Raw genomic sequence first — 26076 nt, 5'->3', positions numbered from 1 at the left:
CCTTAAATAATAATAGGATAGCAGAAAATATTCACTTAAGCAACATAAGGTAGTGATTAGGAGCACTGGCTCTGGAGTCAGAGAGATAGTGGATCAAATCCCCCCTGTACCACTTACAGGCCACTTAAGTCACTTAACCTTTCTGAACCTCTGTTTTCTTGACCTAACTGGGGATACTAGTTGTACCTCCCACATAGGCTTCTTGGAAGCATTCAATGAGATAATCCATGTTAAGTGTTTCCCACCATGCCTAGGCACACAGCAAACCTGATTTATGAGCATGAGCAGGAAAAGGAAGAATGGGAATCCAGACCCTGCCACTATGTAATCTTAGCCAAGTTATTTAATATCCCTTGGCCCCAACTGCTTTATTGGTAGTGTGGATAATGTATTTCCTATCTCACAGCATTATTGGAAGGATTCAACGAGATCATTTAAGACAATATACTTTGAAAACAGTAATGAGCTATACTAATGCAATGTGGAGTTGTTATTTTAAGAGCTGTCTACTTTCTAAAATAGTGATTTTTAACATCACATTGTACATGGTATTTCCACACAGTGGAATAATACGTACCCATGAAAAATGATGTGTAAGGTAAAAACTTGGATAAATCTCCAAGGAGTTATGCTAAGGTAAAAAAAAAAAAAAAACGCCAACCCCAAAGGTGATTGCTGTATGATTCCATTTATATAACATTCTTGAAATGACAAACTTATAAACATGGATTACAGATTAGTAGCCATGGGTCAGCGATAAGGTACAAGTGGGAGGGTAGTGGGTATGGCTATAAAAGGGCAACAGGATAGACCCTCGTGCTAATGGAACTATTTTGTATCTTGACTGTATCAATGTCAATATCCTGATTGTGATATTGCACTACAGTTTTGCAAGAGGTTACCACTGGAGGAAACTAGGTAAAGAGTATACAGGATCTCTCCATATTTTTCTTACAACTGCATCTATATTATGATATGATGCAATATGATATGAAATATTATATATTATATAATTATTTCAAAATATAAAGTTTAATTTAAAAATGATGTGGACAATGAGTTTATAACTAAATGGAGAAAAACTTATGGTATCATTAAGTGAACAAAGCAGAATAGAAAACTATGATTAAATAAGACAAAAAGTTTGGGGCTGGCCCCGTGACCGAGTGGTTAAGTTCACACACTCTGCTTCGGCAGCCCAGGGTTTTGCTGGTTCGGATCCTGGGCATGGACATGGCACCACTCATCAAGCCATGCTGAGGCAGCATCCCACATGCCACAACTAGAAAGACCCACAACTGAAAATACACACAACTATATACCGGAGGGCTTTGGGAGAAAAAGGAAAAGATAAAAATCTTAAACAAAAAGAAGAGAAAAAGTAAAAGAATAAATGCACATCTTGAGACATTAGAAAAACAACAAGAAGAGGAAATCAATAGAGAAGCTGAAAATTAAGTAACATATATATAATATATATATATATAATGTAAAAAGGATAAATATATGCACAACCAGGTTCTATAAAGCAATCAAAAATAGGTAACATGCTTACTAACCTGACCAAAATATAAAATATGGGGGAGAACACAACAACAGACAAGACTGAGCTCAAGAAAGAAGACATGCCTACAGACGAGAAGACAGTTTTTAAAATTATAAAATAAGAGGATACTACATGCTCAACTAAATTCATGGCAACAAATCCGAAAACTTAGAAGAAATGGATAATTTCCCAGCAAAATACAAACGACCAAAATTGACTCAAAAAGATTCAAATAGATTAATTATCATATTAATTATGAAAGGTGATTAAGGGTCTACCAACTGAAAAAGGCACCAGGACCAGACAAGCTTCACAATTGAGCTTTATCTAATTTCTAAGGGTAATTCTAAGGGTAATTAGAGTATTCCAGGCCAGAGGAAAAAAAGGAAACTTCTAGAGCTCATTTTACATAGCCACCATAATTTCAACCCTTAAACCTGACCAAAAAAATCCAAAAGAACAGCTCCAATCTCACTCATGAATACTGAGGCAAGATTCTAAATAAAAGATTGACAAATAGAATCCAGCAATGTAATAAAATAATAATACACTATGATCAGCAGGGCTTATTTCAGTAACTTAAGAGTGGTTCAAAATTAGAAAATCTATTGACATAATTCACTATATAAAAAATTAAATGGAAAAAAATACATGATCAACAGACACTGATAAAGCATGTGATAAAATACAGCAACCATTCCCTTTTAAAATTTCTCTAAGTAAATGTAGGAACTATTTAAATATAATAGACTATTTAACAAACAGCAACAGCAAATATGGAGAGACACAAAAAACATTTCTATTTAAAACTGGTTTTAGACAGAGTGGCCCACCAGCACCATTTTTATGGAACTCTGTCTTTGAGTTTCTAGCAAAAGTAAAAATAGAAGAAAATGAAATAACTGGTATAACCATTCAAAAAAGGGGTAAAATTAAAACAAAATTTACCAGAACTAACAAGAAAGCTTGGCAGGATAGCTAGATATAAGAAATATTTCTAAAATCAATAACATTTTCCTTTTCTAGCAATAAGCATCTAGGAATAGAAAAGAGGACAATATTCCACTCATAATGGACAAAAAAGCTATTAATTCTTTAGGAACAAATGTATCAAGAAAGGTGTAAAACAAGATCTGAACAGATGGAAAGAAATATCATTTCTTAGATTAAAAAAAGCTACATAATTTTTTAAAAATCAATTCTCACAAGATTGAAATAGAAACTTAATGCAATTTTAATTAGAATCCCAATAGGGTTGGTGGGGAAAATTGAATGAAAGTGATCTTAAAATTTGTACATAAGAAAAAATGCCAAAGAATAACCAAAACAATATGTATTTTTAAGCTAACTCAATCAAATCAACACAATTTGGGTGCACAGACAAATAGAAGAAACAGAAAAGAGAATCCATAAATGGATCCTAATATATAAAAATTTTAATAGGTGACAAAGATGGTAGTTCAGTTCACAGGGAAAAGTACAGATTATTAAATATATTATACCAGTACAACTAATTATCCATCTTTAAGAAAACAGTCTTAACCAAGGCTGAGAACCTAGAAGCTATATAACAAAACATTATGAAAAAATTTTGAAAATTATGTGTAAAAATATACCAGCAGCAAAGTCAATACATACAGACTTGGGAAAAGATATTTATAACGATGATAGAAAGCCAATACCCGAAATAAACAAAGAGGTCTTAAAAATTAAGAAAAATATAAAAAATTCACAGGAAATGGGTAGATAATATGAACAGACAATTCAACGAGCAAATTTAATTGGAAAAGAAAAATACGAGATAATACAGAAATTCATTACTAGCCAAGGAGATACATCCATTAAGTTGTCAAAATTATGAAAGAACCGTAACGCCTTATGCCAGCAGGGATATGAAGAAAAGAGTAATCTCATATATTACATAAAAAAGGGCAAAGTGAATTATAACTGCCTGTTTTTGTAAATCAATATGCAAGTATTTAACATAAATATATATATTTATATATAAACAGTTGTATGTGCATATATATATATAATATTATTAAATAAGGGCATACGCACAATGATGTTTATTTCAGGATTGATTATAGTGGCAGAAATCTGGAAAGAATACATGTAATTGTTCGTAATAGGGGAATAGCTAAATAAACTATTATGAATCTATGAAATATTTTGCAGCCTGGTAAAAGAATAAGAGCTATACTAACAGACTTTGATAGATTCCCATGAGATATTGAGTGAAAAAAGCACGATGTATTAAAACATATACAGGATTCTATTTTTGTAAAACAAACAGTGAATAAAAACACCCAAATATTCCAAAACCCATTTGTGTAGGTGTGTCCCTATGAGTATGGAGAAAAATATGGAAGGGTTCATACCGGTTTGGTGATATACAGGGATGGTGAGAAAGGTAGAGGTAGGGGGCAAACAAAACAAAGGGAAAAAAACGGTCCACTATAATAAAAACATAAATCCAGCTATCATATTCATGTATTTTATGTGTATAAATGTATATACAAATTAAATTAAATTTAGAAAAGATATAGTAAAAAAACTTATCTTACGATGTCAGCTTACTACAAAAAGAAAGGCAATAACCAAAATTATCTCTTGGTGGTAGGATTCGGAGTGATGTTTATTTTCTCCTTTATGTGTCTCTGCATTTTCCATAATGAGAATTGTTCCTTTTATAATAATAAAATAAAACCAATAAATGTTATTTTAAAAACATTACACTGAAAAATTGAGCTCATTTTGGGAAACCAAAGGAGGGAAACAAGGTTAAACGCCCCTTCTGCTTAGGGGCTGTGCAAGTATCAGATGTACAAAATCAAGATCCATTCCCCCTCAGCTAGCAGAAAGCTACTCACCTAAGGCAAGACACTAAGTGGCTATTCTAAGGAGCTATTTGAAGCAGCAAATGGGGTATATTTTCCCCCTACCTAACACTTTAATGACTTAAGTAAATCAGAAAGCCATTTAAACCACTCTCAATTATCCAAGGATCTGCTGGGCTCTTTACTTCCTGTCCCCTCCCTCTGGCTTGCAGCCATTTGACTGCTCAGGAACAGCTCCAAAATGGAGGTCAGGGAAGGGGAAAAGAGATGAAATTAATTTGGTCGATTTAGCTTCTCATGAGCAACTCTAATAAAAGGCTTCATAAGTGAGATGGTCACAACTCACGGTTAAAATGAGGGTTCTGGGACTCTTGAGAATTTCATTTAAGCAAACTTGCCTTCAGATAAACATGATTTGCCTGTAATACACTTAAATGGATTTGATGCTTGTTATTTTTAAGAAAGTCAGGACTTGTAATAAGGTGATATGTTTTTCTCCTCACTTTAATTTGCGCTTTCAGAAAAAGAAAAACAAAATCAAAACACAAGAATAAAGCCCTTCCAAGGGAAGAGCAGCAGGACCACAATGCAGAGATTTTGGCAAGGAGGGAAGCTGTCTGACCCCAGGTTGCTCTCAAGAGAAACGTTAGGAGGGCAGCAACCTTCTAAGGGAGCATGCCTCATGCATAACCCACCACCACAAGGAATCGCTAAAAAGGATTGTCAGGGCTTGACAAAAATTACTCCACATATAACACTTCCATGTTTCCCTGTGCCCTCATAGACTTTTGTCCCTTGGGAAGCCCAGAGACAAAGTGGTGCAGGTCCAAGGCACTCACAACAATGTGCTCATCATCCTTTGTTATCAAACAGACAAAACAGCCTGAATAGCAATGGCAACAGAGCAAAAATCAATTTTCCCTTACTTGAAGACGACGATGGCTCCCGGACATGGAGGGCAGGCCAGGAGAAAGATCTGCAATTGAAAAAGAATTAAGTCTGGTTATCAAGAGAAATGCTGGATGCAGTGAGACAATCTTACTTTCATAATAATCATAATAATAATTAATAACCAAACTCACACAAAAAATGTAATATAAAAATTTAAAAGGCAAGCAGGTGGTTTTCTAAACATGTTTGTGTTTGCACATGCGTCTACGTGTTTGTGTGTCATAGTGAGGGGGGAGAGGAAGAGAGATGGAGAGTGAGGGAGTGTTTGAGGGTAGGAGAAGGGGAGAGCTTTTCTTAGGCCCTTTTGGCCTCTAGAACACTTCCTCTAAACCTCTAGAACAAGACTCAATTTTTCAGCTCTTCAAGTTCAATATGACACAGGTAGTCAGTCTCAGAAGCTTTTAACCCAGGACAAATAGAAATAGATTCTGAGCATAGGACAAGTACACAATACCATCTGATGTGCTTCCCATGGGGGAAGGGGGATTAATCAATAGCCAAGCACTGCCAGATTTAGTAAATAAAAAGTACAAATGCCCAATTAAATTTGAATTTCAGATAAACAATGAATAATGTTTTAGTATAAGTATATCCTAAATATTGCATGAAAGATACTTACACTGAAACATTATTCATTGTTTACTTGAAATTTAAATTTAACTGGGCATCTTATATTTTATCTGGCAACCCTACCAATATTGCCAACCCAGGCTCCAAACTTCTCTTCAATTTTGAAGGGGAGCAGAATTTGCCACGCCAAGATATGTCTCTTTGGCATAAGGATTATTTTCTTTTTTAAATATAACACATCTCCACTGAGTGTTCCTAGAACAACTTTAGGGTTGTGTTTTCTTTTTTTTTTTTCTGGAAAAGATTAGCCCTGAGATAACACCTATTGCCAATCTTCCTTTTTGTTTTTTTCCTCCCCAAAACCCAAGTGCATAGTTATATATTCTAGTTGTAGGTCCTTCTAGTTCTACGTGAGCCACCACCATAGCATGGCTACTGACAGAAGGGTACGGGTGGTGTGGTTCTGCAACTGGGAACCAGATCCAGGCCACCGAAGTGGTGAGAAGGTCAAACTTTAACCACTAGGCCATCAGGGCTGGCTTGGTATAAGGATTATTTTTAAGAATCAGCAGACACAGGAAAAGATGTAAAAACTGAGTATAAGTTACCCTTTTGCAGGAGACATTTACACTTATAAGGGAAAATCTCTATTTGTACGGGTATCTCCCTCTCTGTACTGTACCAGCAAGAGAAGGGTGACTGAATCTCTAGAAACTCTTATCAATGGAGAAGGCAACGACCTACATCTGCATAACAATCATACCCTCAGTTACTGTGCTTTTCCTGATAGCCTCCCATAACTGCACCCTCCCATGTCATCTTTTGTCTTTAACTGGAGATGGTATTTAAGGTAGTGGCTTGGGCCAACTGGGGGAGCTACTCAGTTTTCCTGGGTCTCCCCTGTGTATACAGGAGGTATACATGTTATTAAACTTCTGTTTGTTTTTCTCCTGTTAATCTGTCTTTTGTTGCAGGGCGGTCTCAGCCAAGGACATAGAAGGGTAGAGGGAAAATTCTCCGCCCCCCTCCACATTTGATTGGTTTGTTTCTAAGCACGACTATGTGGTTTTACTCTTCTATTTTCCTCCCAGGTCAAAGCAAATGAAGAGAACCTTGTCCTTCTAAGAGACAAATCAGTTCCATCCTACTTGGTTTTACCTAGGCCTGGGTTAGAGCCTTCTAAAACCTCCGCTGTGGCAGTTTGACCTTCAAAGCACTGGTTCTCAAGAGGAACAAAGAAACCCCTGAAGAGCGCCTGTTAAATATGCAAATTCCTGGGTTCCTCCATTAGGAATGATGATTCCAGAAGTCTGGGACTCCAGGAATCTGCATGCTTAACTAACACCCCAGGAGATTCAACCACTCTTGGCAGCCAGACATGCTAAATGTTTGACCTTGCCCTGAACTACTACAGGATCAAAAACACTCAGCAGGACTGAGGATTGACAAAGGAATGAAAGTCGTGTTTGTGAAGTTCCTTCACCTACAGTGATTTAATGGTACGATTTACAAAATCATTGATATGTGTCCCTATCTTGTTGTAGGCACTTATTAATATAGATTATCAGCATTATGGACTTGTTTGGCTTCTCTATGTGTACATTCTTGAGCATTTGTTTCTTCAGTTCCATCAGAGTCTACATTTAGAAGGAAAGGGTACTATAAGAAAAACTTCTATAAGGAAAGACATATCTTGAACCTGCTTGAATCCCTGCCAAGAGGAAGCGAAGGAAGAATGAAAAAGAGAAAGGGTCTTGAAAGGAATACAGCCAAGAGTCCATCCCCTGCACAATACCTCATGAGAGAACCCCTCCGAGGTTGTGCCTTTACCCCCTGTGGACCAATTTGATTAAAAGTGAAAATCCAATGACAATTACAGGTCTACAACCCTTTATCAGCAATCACCAAATTCAAAAAGCTCTAAAAACTGAAAGTCTGCTTTTTTCAAAGCTAATTTGGTAGCAAAACATGATTTGAACTGAGCTGTGGCTATTTACAGACTTTATTTATTCCACTTATGGTGAATATTCATACATTTTCCATAAAAATAGTGTATTGATTATGGGGTGCTGTCCCAGATCCCACTGGGGATATATGTTAAATACTCTACACGCACCGTATTGCATTTCTAAAATAAAAATATTCTGACTTCTGAAATACATCTGACCTTAATGGCTTAGGATAAAGATTGGTGACTTGGAATTTCAATCATCTAAACATTCATTGACCTATCTCCAATTCCCCATCCCAGCCCTCAGGAGCAGTCCAAGAAAGAAAGAAACAAAGCTGGTATTCTTTACCACTGACCCAGCAGTGAAGTTACTCACCTTAGGCAAGGGATCAAGTTGGAGGCTGCGCATAGTTACCCAGCATCAGTCCCATCAAAGGCTACCCTCAGAAGCTACAGTACACAGGGTGGGCAGGGGCCCCCAACCACTTTGGGGAGGTCCTCAATACTTCTAGGGTCCCCGCAGAGCCATGCCAGCAGCCTTCCTGACCTTCTGGAATACCCAAGATACTTCCAACATGCTAAACAGAGAGGTAAAAATGCGCCACTGGGCCCCATAGTTAACTCGTGCTTTTCTAGACGCACAGACAAGAGGAGATGAGCAGATTCTTGAGGGCAGATTTCCTTATAAAAGCTCCATTTGACTGGTTCTGATCCATGACAGCCCTATGCCAGAAGCCCAGAAACCTCCTAAAGGGAGCAAGTCTCCAGTTCCAACCCAGTAAGTTCTCGGATTATCCTCCATTCAATTATAGATCTAACTCCTTTTGAGGCAGCTAATTTAGACTTGATTGTAAATAAGTTTTCCAACAGTTACTTTCATGTGGCCACGTCATTCCAACTAGCGCTTTGACCTTTCTCATCTGATTGCCTGTCTATTTCCATCACCAGGATAAAAAGTATCTTTTTCAAGCAATCTTTGAATCAGATACATGTAGACATATCAAATCAGCAGATTTGAAAAAGGACCCCAAATTCATCATATTCCATTTCCAGTAAACTCATGGCCTCCTTTAGCAACTTCAAAGATATTACGTTGAACCTCCCTGCTCTGCCATGCTGGAGCCACATCCATAATCAGCATTAACCAAAGGAGCCACGTGAAAATGGCATTTTAATTCAGAGGTCCGAAGGCCCCCAGCCCTGGCCTGAATATCTCTGCTCTTCTCCCTTGGTTAGCTGCCAATCGCCTCCAAATTTTGGTAGCATGTGTTTTGTACTAGCAGACAGAAAGCTAAACCATCCCTTTAGCTGCAAATAGAGTGGGAAGAGAGGACTCTTGCAAGTGCAAACAAGGACGGTAGGAAGATGAGAATGCATCTGAGCATATCTCGGCACCAACCTGGCACTTTGTATTCATGCTGAAATCTGCCCAGCTCAGCACCTGAAGAAAAGGGCATGGGCAGGGAGCATACAGAGAAATGCCACAAAGCACTTCCATTTTTCCATCACCTGGGAGGTAAGCAGGGCTTTGTTATTAAATCCCATTTTACAGAGGAAGACACCCAGGGAAAAGGCTCTGACAAGCTTTCTAACAAAAACCCAGGTCCCCTAACTTCCAGATCAGAACACTTTCCATCTCACACCTGACATAGTCCAGGCCTCACGAGTGTTTCTCTTCTTTAGACTCTAGCCCTGCCCCTTGACCCCATGGCACACAGGCAGTCAGCCCAATGGCTCCACACCTGTGCCACCTCACAGCTCACAAGATCTACTCTCTACGAGGTGAGACATCTCAAAACACAAACCTAACTGTGAAACCAACAGGGGGCCAACTTGCTTTACCTATCCACAGTTAGTTGGCTGTTTGAAAAGGTAGTTAGATAATGCATTACTAAGGCCCACCCTATAGATAACATCTCTGATGCTTGGGTCACCATGGTAACCGGTGGGGTGCTTAAGTTTTTCAGGAACTGAGAATGGACTTCAGGCCAGTTGACACCACCAACTCATCAACTGGGCCTGCAGGGATGACTGATAGGTGACCCTTTGATGTCAAGGAGCTGAAAACTCCACCCTCAGATCATGGTAACGCCACCATTTTGTGAACATGTGCCCTATGAGGAGCCATGAAGCTTGACTACACTTGTGCAGGTCATCAATTACCTCACTCCTCCTTATCTCCCATCATCTATTCCTACACTTCAGATCAACCCGCCCCTTTATCCTATAAACGTCTCTAATTCCATTTGTGGGGGAGGTGGATTTGAGATTTGTTCTCCCATCTCCTTGATTGGTTGCCTTGTAAATAAACCATTTCTCTGCTGCAAACTTGTAGTCTTGGTGATTGGCTCTTCATACAGGCAAAATGAACCTGATTTGGTAACAGTTGGGCAGCAAATTATATTTACACAGATGGGTTTCAGAGTCCAGCATTCCCTAAAGACAGGCTTGTCTTAGCTCCAACTGCCTCATTCCCAGGTCAGCTGGGTGCTTGCAATTCATGAACCCTTACAAAACTGAGGTCTTTTTTTGGCTGTTTTTTTCTGGGAAAAACCCACAGGTTCCATTCTAAACCACACTCTCTCAGCTTCCTCAGAAAAGTTCACTGTACTACTCAAAGGTTCTCCTGTCCAGAAACTTGTAAATTCAGCTCTTTGCTAAGCACCCAGTCTAGGCACCAGCAGCTGTACCAGTTCATCCTCTACTGCTGAACCGCTCTGATTCCAGGCTCCCAACTTCCCTACTCAACAGCTCAGCCACACTTGTCCCACTTCCTTTTCCTTTTCCACAGTCATATCAGCCCCAAGTTCACTGGCATCATTGTCCAGCCTCCCATCAACTTCTGCTCCACCTCAACATTCAAGTCAATAAACTCCCATTTTCATAATGCCTAAAGAATTTAATTTTTGTTCACAGGAAGAAGTGCTAGTATTATGGGAAATGTTATTGGGAAGGAGGGCCAGTCACAACAGACCACCCTAAATGAAGGGCTAGCCACATTAAGCAGTGAAGGGGGATGGGAAAACTAAATGAAAGGGAAACAAGAGTGCGAGAAGGACAGGAGAGAGGTGTTTGGCCTGACACAAGATCTTCCCAGGCCCAGCCCTCTGGCTCCAGTTCTCCTGGCTTCCCCTCCTATGACAGCACACAGCTATTTGGGGATTCCTATGGACAAGTACTTATAACCATTACCCACCACAGGAAAAATCCATTCTTTGGGCTGCCCAAAGTCTGGCCGGGGCTCTATTCACTACTGTTCACACTTTGGGGCACTCATCGTCTCTCCCTGGACCACTGCAATAATCTCTTTACTGGTCTCAGGCCTCCAAGCACACTGATACAAGAGGGAAAAAATGCAGCTCTGATCGGCCATTTAAAATACTTCAATGGCTCGTCAGTAACTACAGAAAAAACTCAAACTCCTTAGCATGGCAGGCAAGGCTTTCTCTACTCCAGACCCCATCTCTCTCCAGCATAGTGGCCTCATGCATTAATGCAAACTATATCCCCAACAAACTCCATGTCATAAACATGCTTCCACACCCTCATTTTCTAATAGCTTCATTTTATTCAATTATACGGATGTGCAACAATTTACTCAACCCATCTCCTCCTGTTGCCCATGTAAGTTATATCTAAGTTTTCAGATCCTTTGCTATTTCCTTAGTCTATGTTTGTAGAAGGAGAATTTCTAGGTCTTTAAAATGAATAAACATTTTAAGGCTTTTAATCTATCATTCTAAATTGCCTTCCAGGAAATTTCTTTGAATTTATTCTCCTGCCAACAACAAATGAGAATGTTACATATGGTCTGCTACAACCTAGCCAACAGGTCATTATCATTTTTCAAAAGACAAAACACTGCAGGAAAGCAGACTTTGCTCCCCCCTAAAAATGTCTCTTTGGCATAGGAATTATTTTGAGCTGGTTATGTTTTAAAAACTAGCAGACACAGGAGAAGCTCTGAAAACTGAGTAGAAGTTATCCTTTTGTAAAAGATATTGACATTTATAAGGGAAATTTCTGTTTGTAAGGGTGTCCCCCTCTCTGCCTGCACCAGGAAGAGGAGGATGACTCAATCTCTAGAAACTCTTATCATTGGAGAAGGCATGGACTTAGATCTTCTGCATAACCACCATACCCTTGTTTACTGTGCTTTTCCTGGAAACCTCCCATCATTGCCCCCTACATCTTCTTTTGTCTTTGGCTGGAGATGATATTTAAGGTGGTGACTTGGGCCATTTTGGGGAGTTACTCAGTTTTCCTGGGTATTTCCCGTGTATATAGGAGGTATACATGTTATCAAACTTCTGTTTTTCTCCTGTTAATCTTTTAATTTTCTTTTGTCTCAGCAAAGAACCTAGAAGGGTAGAGGGAAATTATTTTTCCTCCCCTACAACACAAATAGCACAACTTATTGCTTTAACTTGCTTGTCTCCGATGACCAAAGATGCTGAACCATTTTCTAACATGTTTTTTGGCTATATTTCTTCTTTTGGGATGTGACCATCTGTGGCCTTTGCCTATTTTTCCACTGGTATGTTCTTTTTCTTATTGAGTTGTAAGAGCTATTTATGTTTTAACAACATTTAATACTGACTATTTGACATTCATTGCAAATGTTTTTCCCAGGTTGTCATTGTTGTAGCTCTGCCTATGGTAGTTTTTGATGTACAGAAGCTTTTTTTTTATCTTTACGTAATCAGACGTACTTGTCATTTCCTTTATGGCTTCTGTCTTTGATGTCATGCTTTGAAAGTCTTTTACAAAAGAGTCATCTATTGTTTTCCTAATATTTTCATAATTTTATTTTTAAAAATTTAAATCTCCAATATCTAGAAATTGTATCATTGCTAATCCTATTCACTCTTCCAGAATGGTCTTCTCACCTTTCCTCTTCTGGCTAATTCTTATTTACCTTTCAAATACAAAACAAAGCATCATTTTCTCCAGGAAGCCTTCAGTTTAATGGCCATCCTCTATCCTCCCATTAATTCCTTCTGTTTGCCTCTTTCTGAGAAATTACAACGGTTTGTCAGTATAAGGAGTTTACAAAGAGCCTTCCCTCAAGAATTGAGGCAAAATGGAAATAAGAGTACCTACTAAGAGTTAGGCTTTAAAATCAACATATAACACATTAATAAAGTTGTAAGGTCATCCTAAAGCCAAACTGTTCCCAGACTTGAAAGACCAGATTTCAACGTGCTTGAATTATACCTAAAAAAACCATGGGTTTGGTCAAACATTGAGGTATAGAACAAAGAGAGTCACAAAGGCATATTTGGCAGAATCCACACCCAAGCACTATCTAGGAGCCAGAAAACCTTAGCTCATAAAAATCAAGTTTTCTTGTCCCATTAGCAAACTGATCCCTATTAAGAGGATGGAAGCATCACTAAGTGGTTAAGAGTGTGGGCTTTAGAGTCAAGACAGACTTGGGTCCACATGCTGGTCCTGCCACGCACCAGCACTGTGACCTTGAGCAAGAGATTGAAGGCATTTTCATCTCTAAAATAGGGATAAAAATAGTACCTATGTAATTCACAAGGTTTTGAAGAGGATCAAATGAGATAAAGCAAGCAAAGCGCTTGGCACAATGCCTAGCACATAGCTAACACTCAATATATAGTAGCTATAATTATTCTGATCTTAATAGAAAATCCATTCCTACTGTGAGCTACATCAGCAACAGCTCATATGAAACTTTCAATTCATCTAACTTCACTTGTTCTAATTCCACGCTTGCATAATAAGCTTCTGATATATTATTTGACTTCCCTTTTCCAGCTACCTACAAGAAGAATACTTAACCAATCTAGGCTCAGTTTCCTCATCTATAGACAGGGATTACAATAGTACTATCTTATTGGGTAGATGTGAGGATGAAATGCTTGAAGTGCTTGGTTCAGTGCCTTGCACACTGTGAGGAATAAAATAAGTATGAGCTATTGATAGCATCATCCTTCTAGGATGCCCTTTCTCTTCTCCTCTCACCGCAAATTCTATCTAAGCCCGTGGCAAGCTCCATTTCCTCCACAAAGCCTTCTCCAATAACTCCAGACAACACTTCTCCTTTTTTTGCAACGGCCTATAGAACTCAGGTGCTTAGATTTTATTTACTTGGGATATTAAATGCCTCTCTGTTGTTACACAGTGCTATAGGAGATTGAGAGCTAGGATCTGATTATCAATCTTTCCCTACTTACAAATCCTAAATTTGCATTGGTGAGACATTTTATAAAGTCCAAAGTCATTTGCAGGGTAATCAAGGCCCTCAACAATGTGGCCCCTGGATGCCTTGCCAGTTTTATTTCCCACGATGCCTCAGGTTTTCACTCGGAACCTCAGTTTCCACATTTCTAAAATGGAAAGAATAAAGTACTTGCCTCCAATATCTTAACGTCAACTGTTATTTCTATGCAGATGCCAAATGCTTTCTGGATATTTCCATCTGGATGTCACACAGGTACCTCAGACCAACATGCCTAAATCTGAATTTGTCACTGTCTTTCCCTAACCTCTTCTCTCTCTACCTGTGCCCTCAAAAGATAGGAGAGAAGAGACAGCCCTTCCATACAGCAGAATTCCAACTGATAAAGGTAGAAGGAATGAGAGAAACAGAAAATCACCATTAGACAAACACTGCAGCAATAACTGTTGCAGTCAAAAATCACTGATAGATGCTATGATTAGTAATTAGTATTATCATTTTGCAAGCAAGATAATTGTTAATTACAAAGGGAAAAGAGTAACTTAACAGCAGAGAGATCTGCCAGATACCACCTTAACTGACCGATCAAGGTTAATATCACCAGTAATAAGTCATATCATATCATCATGTACCTTCTGATACGATGCACCAAGAAGGATACAACATCACTTCTGTGGTATTTGTGCCCAGTTGCTCAAATCTAATCATGAAATTGCCCAAATCTAATCATGAAAAAACATCAGATAGGTCCAAATTAGGGACATTCTAGAAAGTAACTGACCAATCCTCTTTAAAATTGTCAAGGTAATAAAAGACTGAGGAATTGTCATGAATTGGAGACCAAGAAGACACGACAACTAAAAGCAATGCGGGATCCTGGAACAGAAAAAGGACATTTCTGGAAAACCTGGTGAAATTGGAATAAAGTCTATAGTTTAGTTCATAGCACCAATGCTAATTTCTCAGTTTTAATAATTTTACCATGATTATGCAAGATGTTAACATTAGAGGAAGTTGAGTGAAGGGTATACGCGAATTCTCTGTAATATCTTCACAACTTTCTGTAAGTCGAAAATCATTTTAAAATATAAAGCTAAAAAAAGTAGTTATCCAATCACGTAGCCTATCTTCAGACCTCAGAGCTATGTTTGCTGCCTCCCCTCTTTCTCAGCCCCTACATGCAGTCAGTCCCCAAGTCCTATCATCCTGACACTTTTAACCTTTGCAGTATATCTCGAATCCATCCTCATTATCTTTTTCCCACCTCAGTCCCTATCCTTTCCTTAAAGGACTAGAATAGTTTCCCAACTTATCTGCAGTTCTCCAGTCTCTCCCCTTCCTCACTCTAGTCCCTACAGTATTGTCACATTCCTATTCTTAAAATAGAGCCCTGATCATGTTACAGTCTTTCTTAAAAATTTCAGATGACAGATTCAAGACAATCCCTATCAGAATCTCGGCTGACTTCTTTGTAGAAACTGACAAGCTCATTCTAAAATTCTTATGGAACTGCAAGGGACTCCAAATAGCCAAACGAATCTTGAAAAGAAGAACAAGTAGGAGGACTCACGCCACCTGATTTCAAAACTTACTACAAAGCAAGAGTAATAAAGACAGTGTGCTACTGGCATAAGGATAGATATATAGACTAATGGAAGAGAACTGAAGCCCAAAAATAAACCCTCAAAAGTGATTTTCAACAAAGATGCCATGACCATTCACGGGAAAGGAGGAGTCTCTTCAGCAAATCGTGTAGGGACAACCGGATTTCCACGTGCATAAGAATGAAGTCTGTAACCCTAGCTCACAACCATATATAAAAATTAACTCAAAATCACTCAAAGACCTAAATGTAAAACCAAAAACTATAAAACTCACAAAAGTAAACCAAGTGGTAAATCTTCACGACCCCAGATTTGGCAATGGATTCTTAGATGTGACAACAAAAGCACGGGCAACAAAAGAAAAAACAAAAGAAAAAATAGGTAAACTGGACTTGACCAAAATCAAAAGCTTCTGTGCTTCAAAGGACACTATCAAGAAAGTAAAAGGACAACCTAAAGAAGGGGAGAAAATGTTTGCAAATCCTATCTCTGATAAGGGTCTAGTATCCAGAATACATAAACAGCTCTTAAAGCTCAAAAATAAAAAGATAAATACCCAGTTAAAAAGTGGGCTAAGAGGGCTGGCCTGGTGGTGTATGGTTATGTTCACACACTCTGCTTTGGTTGCCTGGGGTTCACAGGTTCGGATCCCAGGCACCGACATAGCACCAAGTGTCAAGCCACACTGTGGCAGCACCCCACATAGAACAGGAAGATTGGCACAGATAGTTAGCTCAGCAACAATCTTCCTCAAGCAAAAAAAGGAAGATTGGCAACAGATGTTAGCTCAGGGCCAATCTTCCTTACAAAAAAAAAAAAAAAAGAATAAAAAAGTGGGCTAGGGATCTGAATAGACATTTCTCCAAAGAAGACATACAAATGGCCAATATGCACATGAAAAGGTATTCAATATCATTAGTCATTAGGGAAATAAATGTAAATCAAATCCACCATGAACTACCACTTCACACCCAAATGCCAGGCGAAAATCAATAAGACAATCACAAATGTTCATGATGATGTGGAGAAACTGGAAACCTCACACACTATTGGTAGGGATGTAAAATGGTGCTGCAGCATTAGAAGAGAGTCTGGCAGGTCCTCAAAAGGTTAAACACACAGTTATCATACGACGCAGCCATTCCACTCCTGTGGATATATCCACAGGAGACATGTCCACAGAAAAACTTATACCTGGATGTTCACAGCAGCATCATTTATAGTCAGAAGGTGGAAATACCCCCAAATACTCATCAATGGACAACTGGATAAACAAACATGGCATATCCATACAATGGAATATTACTTGGCTATACAAAGGAACGAAGTACGGATACATGCTACAAAATGGATGAACCTTAAAAATGTTATACTAAGTGAAAGAAGCCAGTCAAAAATGCCATATATTATATGACTCCATTTTGTGAAATGTCCAACAGAGGCAAATGCATAGAGACAGAAATCAGGTTAGTGGCTGCTTAGAGCAAGGGAGGTAGGGGAAGGACAGGTAGGGGAGTGACAGCTAAATGGTTTCGAGTTTCTTTTTGAGGTGATGAAAATGTTCTAAACTGACTGTGGTGGTAGCTGCACATACCTGTGGCTATACTAAAACCACTGATTGAACACTTTAAATGGGCGAATTGCACAGGAAGTGAATTTTACCTCAATAAACTATTTCAAAAAAGAAAAACAAACTTCAGATCGCTCCTTATTGCTTGTTGAATAAAGTCCTAACTCCTTAATTTGGCACTCAAGTCCCTCCCTTCTCCATCATCATTTGACCCCCACCCAGCATTATCGCTCACTGCTCTTTTTCACATGCCTTTCTATCAAACCAAAATGAATTATTCACCCTTCCCACATACCCCATGCAGTTTCCCATCTTTGTCTCCCCTTTTGCTGTTCCTTTCCCCTAGAACTCTCTCCGCACAACTTATCTTTATGTGTTTATATCCTGTTCCTCTCATAAGGCCCAGTTCAAATGCTCCCTCCTATGCAAATCTTTCCATGTTCTTCAACCCTTACATAGTAAGCCCTCACAAAATTATTTACTGAAAGAATGAGGGTAAGTAGTTCTCCCATACAATGGCTGCCACTGCCAGAGAATAATGCTCCCAAGGCCACAACTGCAATTCTTTCTTCCTTTCCTAGTCATAGCAGCTGTTCACTGCTTCAGCCCCCTTATTAAGTCCCTGAGAATGATTCCAAACTGCTACTCTCTACCTCTCCCAAAACCCTGTCCTCGACAAAGAAAGCATTGACATTACATTATGCCAGGGCTGCCGAGTACAGTTGTGTAGGTTGTGCACTGCACAACCCTAGTGGCGCCATTCAATTATAGTCTATGTGAATGGCACCCTCTCCTAGGGTTGTGCAGTGCATAGCCATTCGTGGCAGCCCTGCTTGGAAACATCACTAGAATTTGGGAACAAACCCAAAAAGAGCACTCAGTGAGAGAATCATTGTAACTATATTGCTGTTAACTATATTTGCTATTTCCAAATCTTATCAAGAAGATTAACAAGAAACTCAGAAGAATAACATGGTCATAGCACACAAACAGTGTTTGCATGGGATTAGAAAACAAGAACATCCAAGAGAGAAATTGTCACTGATGTTGCTCCAGCAGTAGTGAGAGAAAAGGATACACATCCTGGTGAATACAAAGATGTGATGTACTGTTAAAAAAAAAAAAGAAAAGAAAGAACAGGCCCCAAATGGCCTCTACTACAGCAAACCAAGACTTAATTACAGTTTTAGCCCCTCCCAGGAACATGACCTTTAAACAAGTCAACATGAAACTTCCTGAGTTGCAGTGGTGAGGTAATCTGCACACAGAACCCCTGCCATTTCCTTCCCCCTAATATAAGATGACTCGGCCTGAAATAATCCTCTCTTTGCTGTTGTTACTAACACCCTCGTCCCACCCTCCTTCCTATAAAAACCTTCCACTTTTCACAACCCCTCAGAGTATCGCTCCACTTACTAGAGGAGACGCTGCCCAAATCATGAATCACTTAATAAAGCCAATTAGATCTTCAAATCTACTTGGCTGAATTTCGTCTTTTTAACAGTATCTACATGGTCTCTTTCATGAGACCCTTCAACTCCATTAGGTTCCAATTTTAGGTTATCAGACAAGCCTCTGTTTGCTTTGGCTTCAGGAACCTTGCTATCAGGAAGGGTATGGCCTGGCTGACACAGTGTTTTGTCTCTATACAGGTCTCTCTCTCATCATTCATCCACCTTGTTGTTTGTCAAGAACTCTTTTTTGTAAGGTTGGGGAGTGTGAAACCAACATCCCTGAGTAAGTTGATAAAAATCAGGTTCTGAATCCACAAACCAAGTTGCAGCCTCCCTCTGACTACCAGCTCTAAAGTGCAAGCAATCCTCTCCAAAACGGGCAGCCATAAAGGACTGGAGACATTGGCTGTGAAGACAGGTGAGCTGGTAGCAGAGTCCAAATATGCTAGATAATAGGTTTGTTCCTTCTTTTGTTCCCTTCCAGTTCAGTTCAGCCTCCCACTTTCATATTTGCTCTACCCGGCATATTTCATTCCACTTCCATCTTCTCCAGAGATTTCCCGGATAATGCATTCAAATTGATCATTCCTTTTTCTGAACTCCATTTGTACTTAACTGGTACTATACACTTATTGCTCGGTTAGCCTCCCACTGTCGTTAATAATAATAATAATGGCAAGAACTATTCTTTATTGTGTGCTTACTATGCGCCTTACATGTATTGTTTCATGTATTCCTAACAATCCCATGAGATAAGCGCTATTCCGAACCCCACCCCACCTCCATTTACATATAAGAAAACTATGAGCTACCAAAAGCTTAAGTAACTTGTCTCAGATCACAAAACTAATAAGTCAAAGAATCGCCTTGAATCCAGAACTGTCTGATTCCAAAGATCGTGTTTGTAGCCAATACTCCCTTTTGTCTCCCTCATACGATAATTTGTCTTTTGAAGAGCTTCCTCTGCCTCCACTCCCCAAAGTGTCTAACACAGTGTCAGACACATAAAAGTTTCCAAGGAAACATGTGCAAGTGTGACCCTGCTCCCTGGCCAGACTCCAGCCCAGGACACAAGCTGGAAGAGAAGGGAAAAGGAGCAATGAGCACAGAGAGGCTTGACCTTTCAGGGAGCCACAGGAGTCCTCCTCCTCTGACCCATTTAAGAGAGGATCACGCTGCTGCCTTGATCTCAATCCCAGAAAAATATTTAGAACAGGATGACCTGGTTGTCTTAAAAATCTTCCAGACAACTCTGAAGGAACAGAGCCTAGGTCAACCCGTGGAGGGATGGACGGTATCCAGTTCTCTGCAGGAAGGGGACCAACTGTGTCAGGGTCACAGCCATGTGGGCCAGCACATGTTTTCAGAACTCTGCCGCCGAGGAGCTATGTGACTATGGTCAAAGATTTGGGGGCAGACACAGGAGGGGATCACGAGTATTTTTAAAGAAGAGAGGGGTTTTTTTTTAAATTTCTTTAAGCCTCTGTTTTCTTGTCTTTAAAAATGGGAAATAAGAATACCTATCACTTGCAGTGCTGCTAAGCTATAAAATGAGAATGTGAAAAAAGTACCTATCACCTAGTGCCTGAATCAGCCTGTCCTTGCTGAGGTTCTGGGCACACAGAGATGCAGGGCATAGTTCGTGTCTGCAAGCAGCTCACAGTCTGGCTGACAAAAGTCCTCTGATCTGGAGTACTGCTAGCACTCTGTCAACTAATGATAAAGCTGGCTGGCAGATTACCCTAACTCTCAGCAGGCCATTTTGTCAGATGAAAATTCTGGTGGGAAAGAAGATGAAAACTGCCGTCAAGAATAAAGGCTGAGGGTTAGTCTGCTTCCAATCTCCTTACCCACACCTCTGTATCAGAAAATTGAGGAAGGGGACTCATCCACTATTTTGGAAGTGACGCATGTAAACTCTGTTCTTTTCCTCACAACACTCATCACCATTTCTAATTTTACAATAGCTGTGTTTTTTTAAATGTCAATCTTCCCTGCTAGACTGTAAGCTCCGGAGGACAGTGGCTGTGTGCTGGTCCTTATGCTAGATCCAGAAACTAATGCAGTACCTGCAACATACAAGATGTTTATCAGATATTTGCTGAATGAATAAATGAAACAGATGTCTCCATGGTATAGGGATAGACTTGGTTATCTAATCAAAAGTCACTTTAAAATACTTAAGCCTTCTTTATGCATATAGTGCCTCTCAAGATTTCCAAGAAACTGGTAATGGTGGTTTGTTTCCTGGGAGAAGGAAGAGTAGATTAGGGGTCAGATGCCAGAGGGAATCCCACATGCTATTCTATTCCTTTCAAATTGTTTGGTTTTTTTAAATAACAATGAATCAAACATAAAATCTGAAGAGCTAACATGCTTACAGTGGTTATCTCTGGGAAATCGACTTCTAGGGGACTTTTATTTGCTATGTGTCATATTCTCATGATGTTTCAGGTTTGGATCATGTGTTGCTTTTATGTTAGAAAAACACACTAAAAAGGCAATTTCACAAGGAATAAAAATATAGTGCCTAACTCTGCTAACCACCTGGCGTATGAGAAGGGAGTTGGCTAGAAGTTGGGTCAAGTTCAAAAACCCATAAAGTTCTGTCCAAACTGTACTAAAGAAAGTGAAACTGCTGTCCCTCCCCACAGATAAGCTCCTTCCTTCAAGCAACTGGAAAGATTTATTTTAATCCCTGAGACTGCCTCAAGCCACTAGTACAGCCTAGACACCAAGCCAGCTAGATAACTAGATATTTTTCTGAAGGGACGGTGCCTCTCTTTTGTATGTGACAGCAATGACGGGTCAGTCACAGTGGGCCTCTTTAACTCATCAAACGTTACTGGTCCCATCTCCTAGGCAGGAAAAACTAAGGTACGGAAAAGTTGATCATACTTTCCTCACCTGTCTCAAACAGCCCAGAATGAAGCTGTTTGGCTTTGCTACTAAAACTCAATGATTCTTACTACTGAATGCACATTAGAATCACCTACGCAGTTTATTTATAATAAAATAGCAATTCCTGGGGCCCACTCCTCAAGATCCTGACTCAGCTGGTCGGGGCTGGGGCCTGGGCAGTAGTATTTCAGAGAGTTCCAGGTGATTTCAATGTAGAGCCCACAGTGCTACCCACTCCTGACTACCCCACTATCCATAAAGAGCCCTTAGGTACTATTCTTAAAACTCTTCTTTAAGCACTATATTCCCCTCAAAAAAAGGCAAGCTGAAGAAGCCTGTAACCAAGACAACAAGCTGGGAGCACAAAGAGATAGGTCTTCTGTGATTTGAAACAAAGGAAGCAGAAGAGGAAAAGGAGAGGAGTCTGAAAGCAGGCACTGAGAAACGGACAGGAAACTAGGGAACAAAGGCCTGGTGTGTGAGAGCACCTGAATGCCAGCCCTTCGAACTCCTGCTCCATCATCCAAACTGGGTACCCCGACACAGATGCCCTCAAGACAGACAGCAACCCTGAATTAGCAAATCCAATACTTAAAAACATGCTTTCTTCTTAAACTTCTAAAAAACATGGGAATGTCTGCTTTTGTAGAGGTTACAAAGCATTTTCTTTTCCTCCAAGCCCTCTCGCTTCCCCACCTACACCTGATCCTATCATAAAGCAGAATGACAATGAACGTGAAACCCACATGTGCTTGGACTTTTAAAAAGTGCTCTTCCTCCGTATGTGCTCTGACCCTGGAGCTCAGGTTTTGTTCCCAGCCAGAGAAGCACTGAGATGGATGAAAGGGCTGGGGACGCTGCAAATTGAAAGCCACGAAGTTGGCCTTTTGTTCTCTTTTTCAGGCAGGGGCTATTCTGGAAAGCAGACATCAAAAGAAAAATTCAGCCTGTGATGAGCTGAAATTGGACAAAATGTGATGAGGCATACATGAAAAAAAATGAAAGAAAGAAAAGAAAAGGGCCTTTCTTTATCAGAAGGGACTCTGTTCTGAAAACTGCCTCAAATTACAGCACTTTCCACATTTGGTTCACTCCAGGAAGCTTTGCATTGTACCTAGAACCAAAACGTTTTTTGCCCCATGTTATGAGGAGAAATTGAGGCAGATGCAAATGGCCCAGAAGTGGGTAGTTTGGTAGTGACAAGGGCGAAGGAAATACATGACTTCAAGAATAGCTCTTCTAGGCTCATTCCATTTCTGTCAGTCCAGGCAGATGTGAGTTTATTCAGAGTGACATTAAAGAGCAAAACTGCCATGGAGCAAACTACTGGTAGTTTGAGGGAATACAAAGGTATACATTACCTTTTCTTCAAGGGACGCGATGAATAGCTTTCCTTTATTATTCATTATGATATTGGCCCACCAATCTCTGAGGACTTTGGGTGGCCCAATGGAAGGATGCTTGGCTCTCACAAGCCTTTGAGGTTGGCTTTTGGGCTTATGCTGTTTTTAATTAGCCACCTGCTGGAAATTTTCTTCATCACAGGGAGAAATAACCAGCCTGATGTGGGACTCCTGGAGTAGGTCCTACTAGAAGTGGAGAAATGAGCTATGCCGTCCTCTCAAGCCAGTCACATACCTTCCACAAGAATCTAACCCTGGGTCACAGGCTTACACCCGGAAAAGCACTGGTTAACCTTCCTCTCCAGTGGCCTTTCTCCTAAATGCCTTTGAACATTACTTAAGTGACCCCATTAGGCTGGGTCCTTCAATTCAGTCCTATGGCAGATTCTATTCTGAGCAGAAGAAACCCACAGGAGTCATAACGAGAAGTGCAAATAACATCAAGCAACAGGTATTTAAGGTACTATGTAATTTTTAATAGCTGGGGCAAGGCCCCAAACCAAAAGGCCTTAAGGCTCCTCCTAGCTCTATAGGAACTACATAAAACTAACAACAACATTTATCAAACCACATGCTTACCAATTAAATGCTTGATGGTATAAAAAATTCTAAATGATATTACCACCACACCAGCAGAGTGATTTCAGCAAATCGCATAATCAAGAAATACCCACTGAGCATTCAGTCATGTTCTACACTCTCTACACATGTGGAATCCTAGAATAACGAAAAGCTATCTGTTATGTCTCAATTCTGTACGCAGTGCCTAGGGTAAGCTGTACTCCCTTAGCTCTCCTCCAGGCCCAGCACTAATGAAGCAAACCTAAATTACAGAATGCACTTTCTGCATTACTTCACCCTCCTGTTTCCCCCAATAGATTACCACTAGTGACCCTGGTCAAGTGATTTGAGACTGTCCCAAATATCCACAGAAAGACAAGATGTTTCACCGCATGCAGACTATTTATAGAATGTATACCTCTGGAAGAAACCACAATAGCCTGGGAGTCAGAAGCCTAGGCTCTGATCCCAGAACAGCTGCTAACTAAAGTAGGGACCCAGGCAAAAAACTTGTGAAGGGGAGTAGAATTTGTCACCCGAAAATATGTCTCTGTAGCACACGGATTATTTTAGGCTGGTTATTTGTAAGAAACAGCAGACATGGGAGAAGCTCTGAAAATCAAGTTGAAGCTACCTTTGTAAAAGACTTACATTTGTAGGGGGGTCTCCCTCACTGTACCAGGAAGAGAAAGACGACTCAACCTCTAGAAACTCTTACCCATAGAGAAAGCAACTACTTAAATCTTCTGCATGACAACCATACCCTTGTTTACTGTGCTTCTCCTGGATACGTCCCATAAGTGACTCCTCCACACTCAACATTTTCTTTTGTCTTTCACTGAAGATGGTATTTAAGGTGGTGGCCTTGGCCATTTTGGCTAGTTACTCAGTTTTTCTGGGTCTCTCCCCTACATACAGGAGGTATACATTTTATTAAACTTTTGTTTGATTTTCTCCTGTTAATCTGTCTCATGTAAATTTGATTATTAGACCAGCCAGAAGAACCTATCAGGGTAGAGGAGACATTTTTCCTCCCTGACACTTGCCCTCTCTAAATGTCAGAGCCCACATCTGTAAAAGAGAGTTGGACCAGATTGGTGCTTCTCTGCATGGTTTAGCAGCCCACGGGTATGTCTCATCAGGTGAGAGAGGTGAGGCAAGTGATTTATTATGAATAATAGTTAAAGTACTGAAGTTTGCAAATTATTTGCACATATATTCATTTGTACATTATCCCTCTGATGATTCACTCTCTCACTTGCATTCTGATATGCTTTCTTGAGTCAGGGAGCAAAGGTGAGTTACAGACACAGCAGTTGGGAATTCTGCATAACCCAAATATTATCTTCTTATTGATCCACCCCTCAGCTTAGTCTGTTAAGTATACAAAGACCATCCATCATGGGCATAGCAGCTACAAAATGGCTGAGAATGCCTGGACTAGAACATTCATTCACTTGCCATATAGTTATTAAGAAACTACTACCCACCAAAAGCTAAGTGCTGGGGATAGCACAGCTGAGTAAAACAGACATGGTCTTTACTTTTGTGGAGTATTCAGGCTCGCAAGAGGGAAGAGAAATGACATAAGACACAAATTACACTATACTAAAAACTGCGATCAGAGTTTTGAGAGCCTATAACAGAGCCACCAATTGGTCGGTAGGCAGGGGGAGGAGCTTCCAGACAGAGGGAAGAGCATGGGTAAAGGTTTAATGGCCTAGAGGTTACAAAGAATTCAAAGTAGCTCCTTTTGCCTTGATAATATAGTGACAGGGGAAACATGGCAAGAAATCATGCTGGAGAGGGGAGCAGAACCCACATCACATAAGGCCTAGGAAGCCATGTGAAGGAGTTTAAATTGTTCCCTCCAACAATAAATCCCTATGATTCTGCTCGAAGAGCGAAGCTGGGATGTGTGCCTAGGATCACAGGTCTGAAACCCTGGTGTTTTTCGCCTAAAAACACTATTTGGAATCCTAGTTAGGGGCTAGGGGGTGGGGGACTGTACATACTTCCATTCTACTTCAGATTAAACAAGCTTTTGCCAGCTGGTCTGGGAACTTGACCCCCAAGAATATTGTGTCCATGGGAAAATAGAATCTGAGTTCTAAACAGACTTCCAAAGAAACTTATGAAACAAAACCCATTCCACCGATGTTGGGGAACGCCTGGAAAGAAATTAATACAAGGCCCTGATTTACTCCATAGAGCCAGTGTTTGAAAAAAAAGACTGAACACTATAACCACCATCTTAAAATAAACACAATATCCTCATTTTGATTAGTAGGGTTATATTTAGGTACAACCATTGAGTGGTATCATGTAGTGCCTATTTATATATTTAAACTACCACAAAACCCCAAATATGTTGGAGATGACTTGCTATTTTCACTCTAAATAAAGACAACGCAGGAGTGGTGAAGAGGGTGGTCTCTTTAGAAGGAAACATGGATGCAAACCAAGACTGTAACTTACAATCTTCCTGTGTCCTGACCCAATCAACTGTCAATT

At 39.9% G+C, this 26076-nt stretch overlaps 1 protein-coding gene across 5 annotated transcripts in view; it reads right to left on the bottom strand.

Annotated features, from left to right (window-relative positions):
- Positions 1-26076, bottom strand: part of TMEM164 (transmembrane protein 164) — a 166700-nt gene that overhangs the window by 92812 nt on the left and 47812 nt on the right. For 4 of the 5 annotated variants that reach the window (XM_044764240.2, XM_044764242.2, XM_044764239.2 and 1 more), the window contains one exon: positions 5313-5362. In XM_044764240.2, the coding sequence (XP_044620175.1) occupies positions 5313-5362 (50 nt within the window). Of the gene's footprint in view, positions 1-5312; positions 5363-8234; positions 11665-26076 lie in introns of those variants that run through there. The other variant, XM_014831055.3, reaches the window with a different exon arrangement.

This window comes from Equus asinus, chromosome X (assembly GCF_041296235.1).
Source record: "Equus asinus isolate D_3611 breed Donkey chromosome X, EquAss-T2T_v2, whole genome shotgun sequence".
Classification (NCBI taxonomy): domain Eukaryota; kingdom Metazoa; phylum Chordata; class Mammalia; order Perissodactyla; family Equidae; genus Equus; species Equus asinus.
This window is presented reverse-complemented; position numbering and strand designations above follow the sequence as displayed.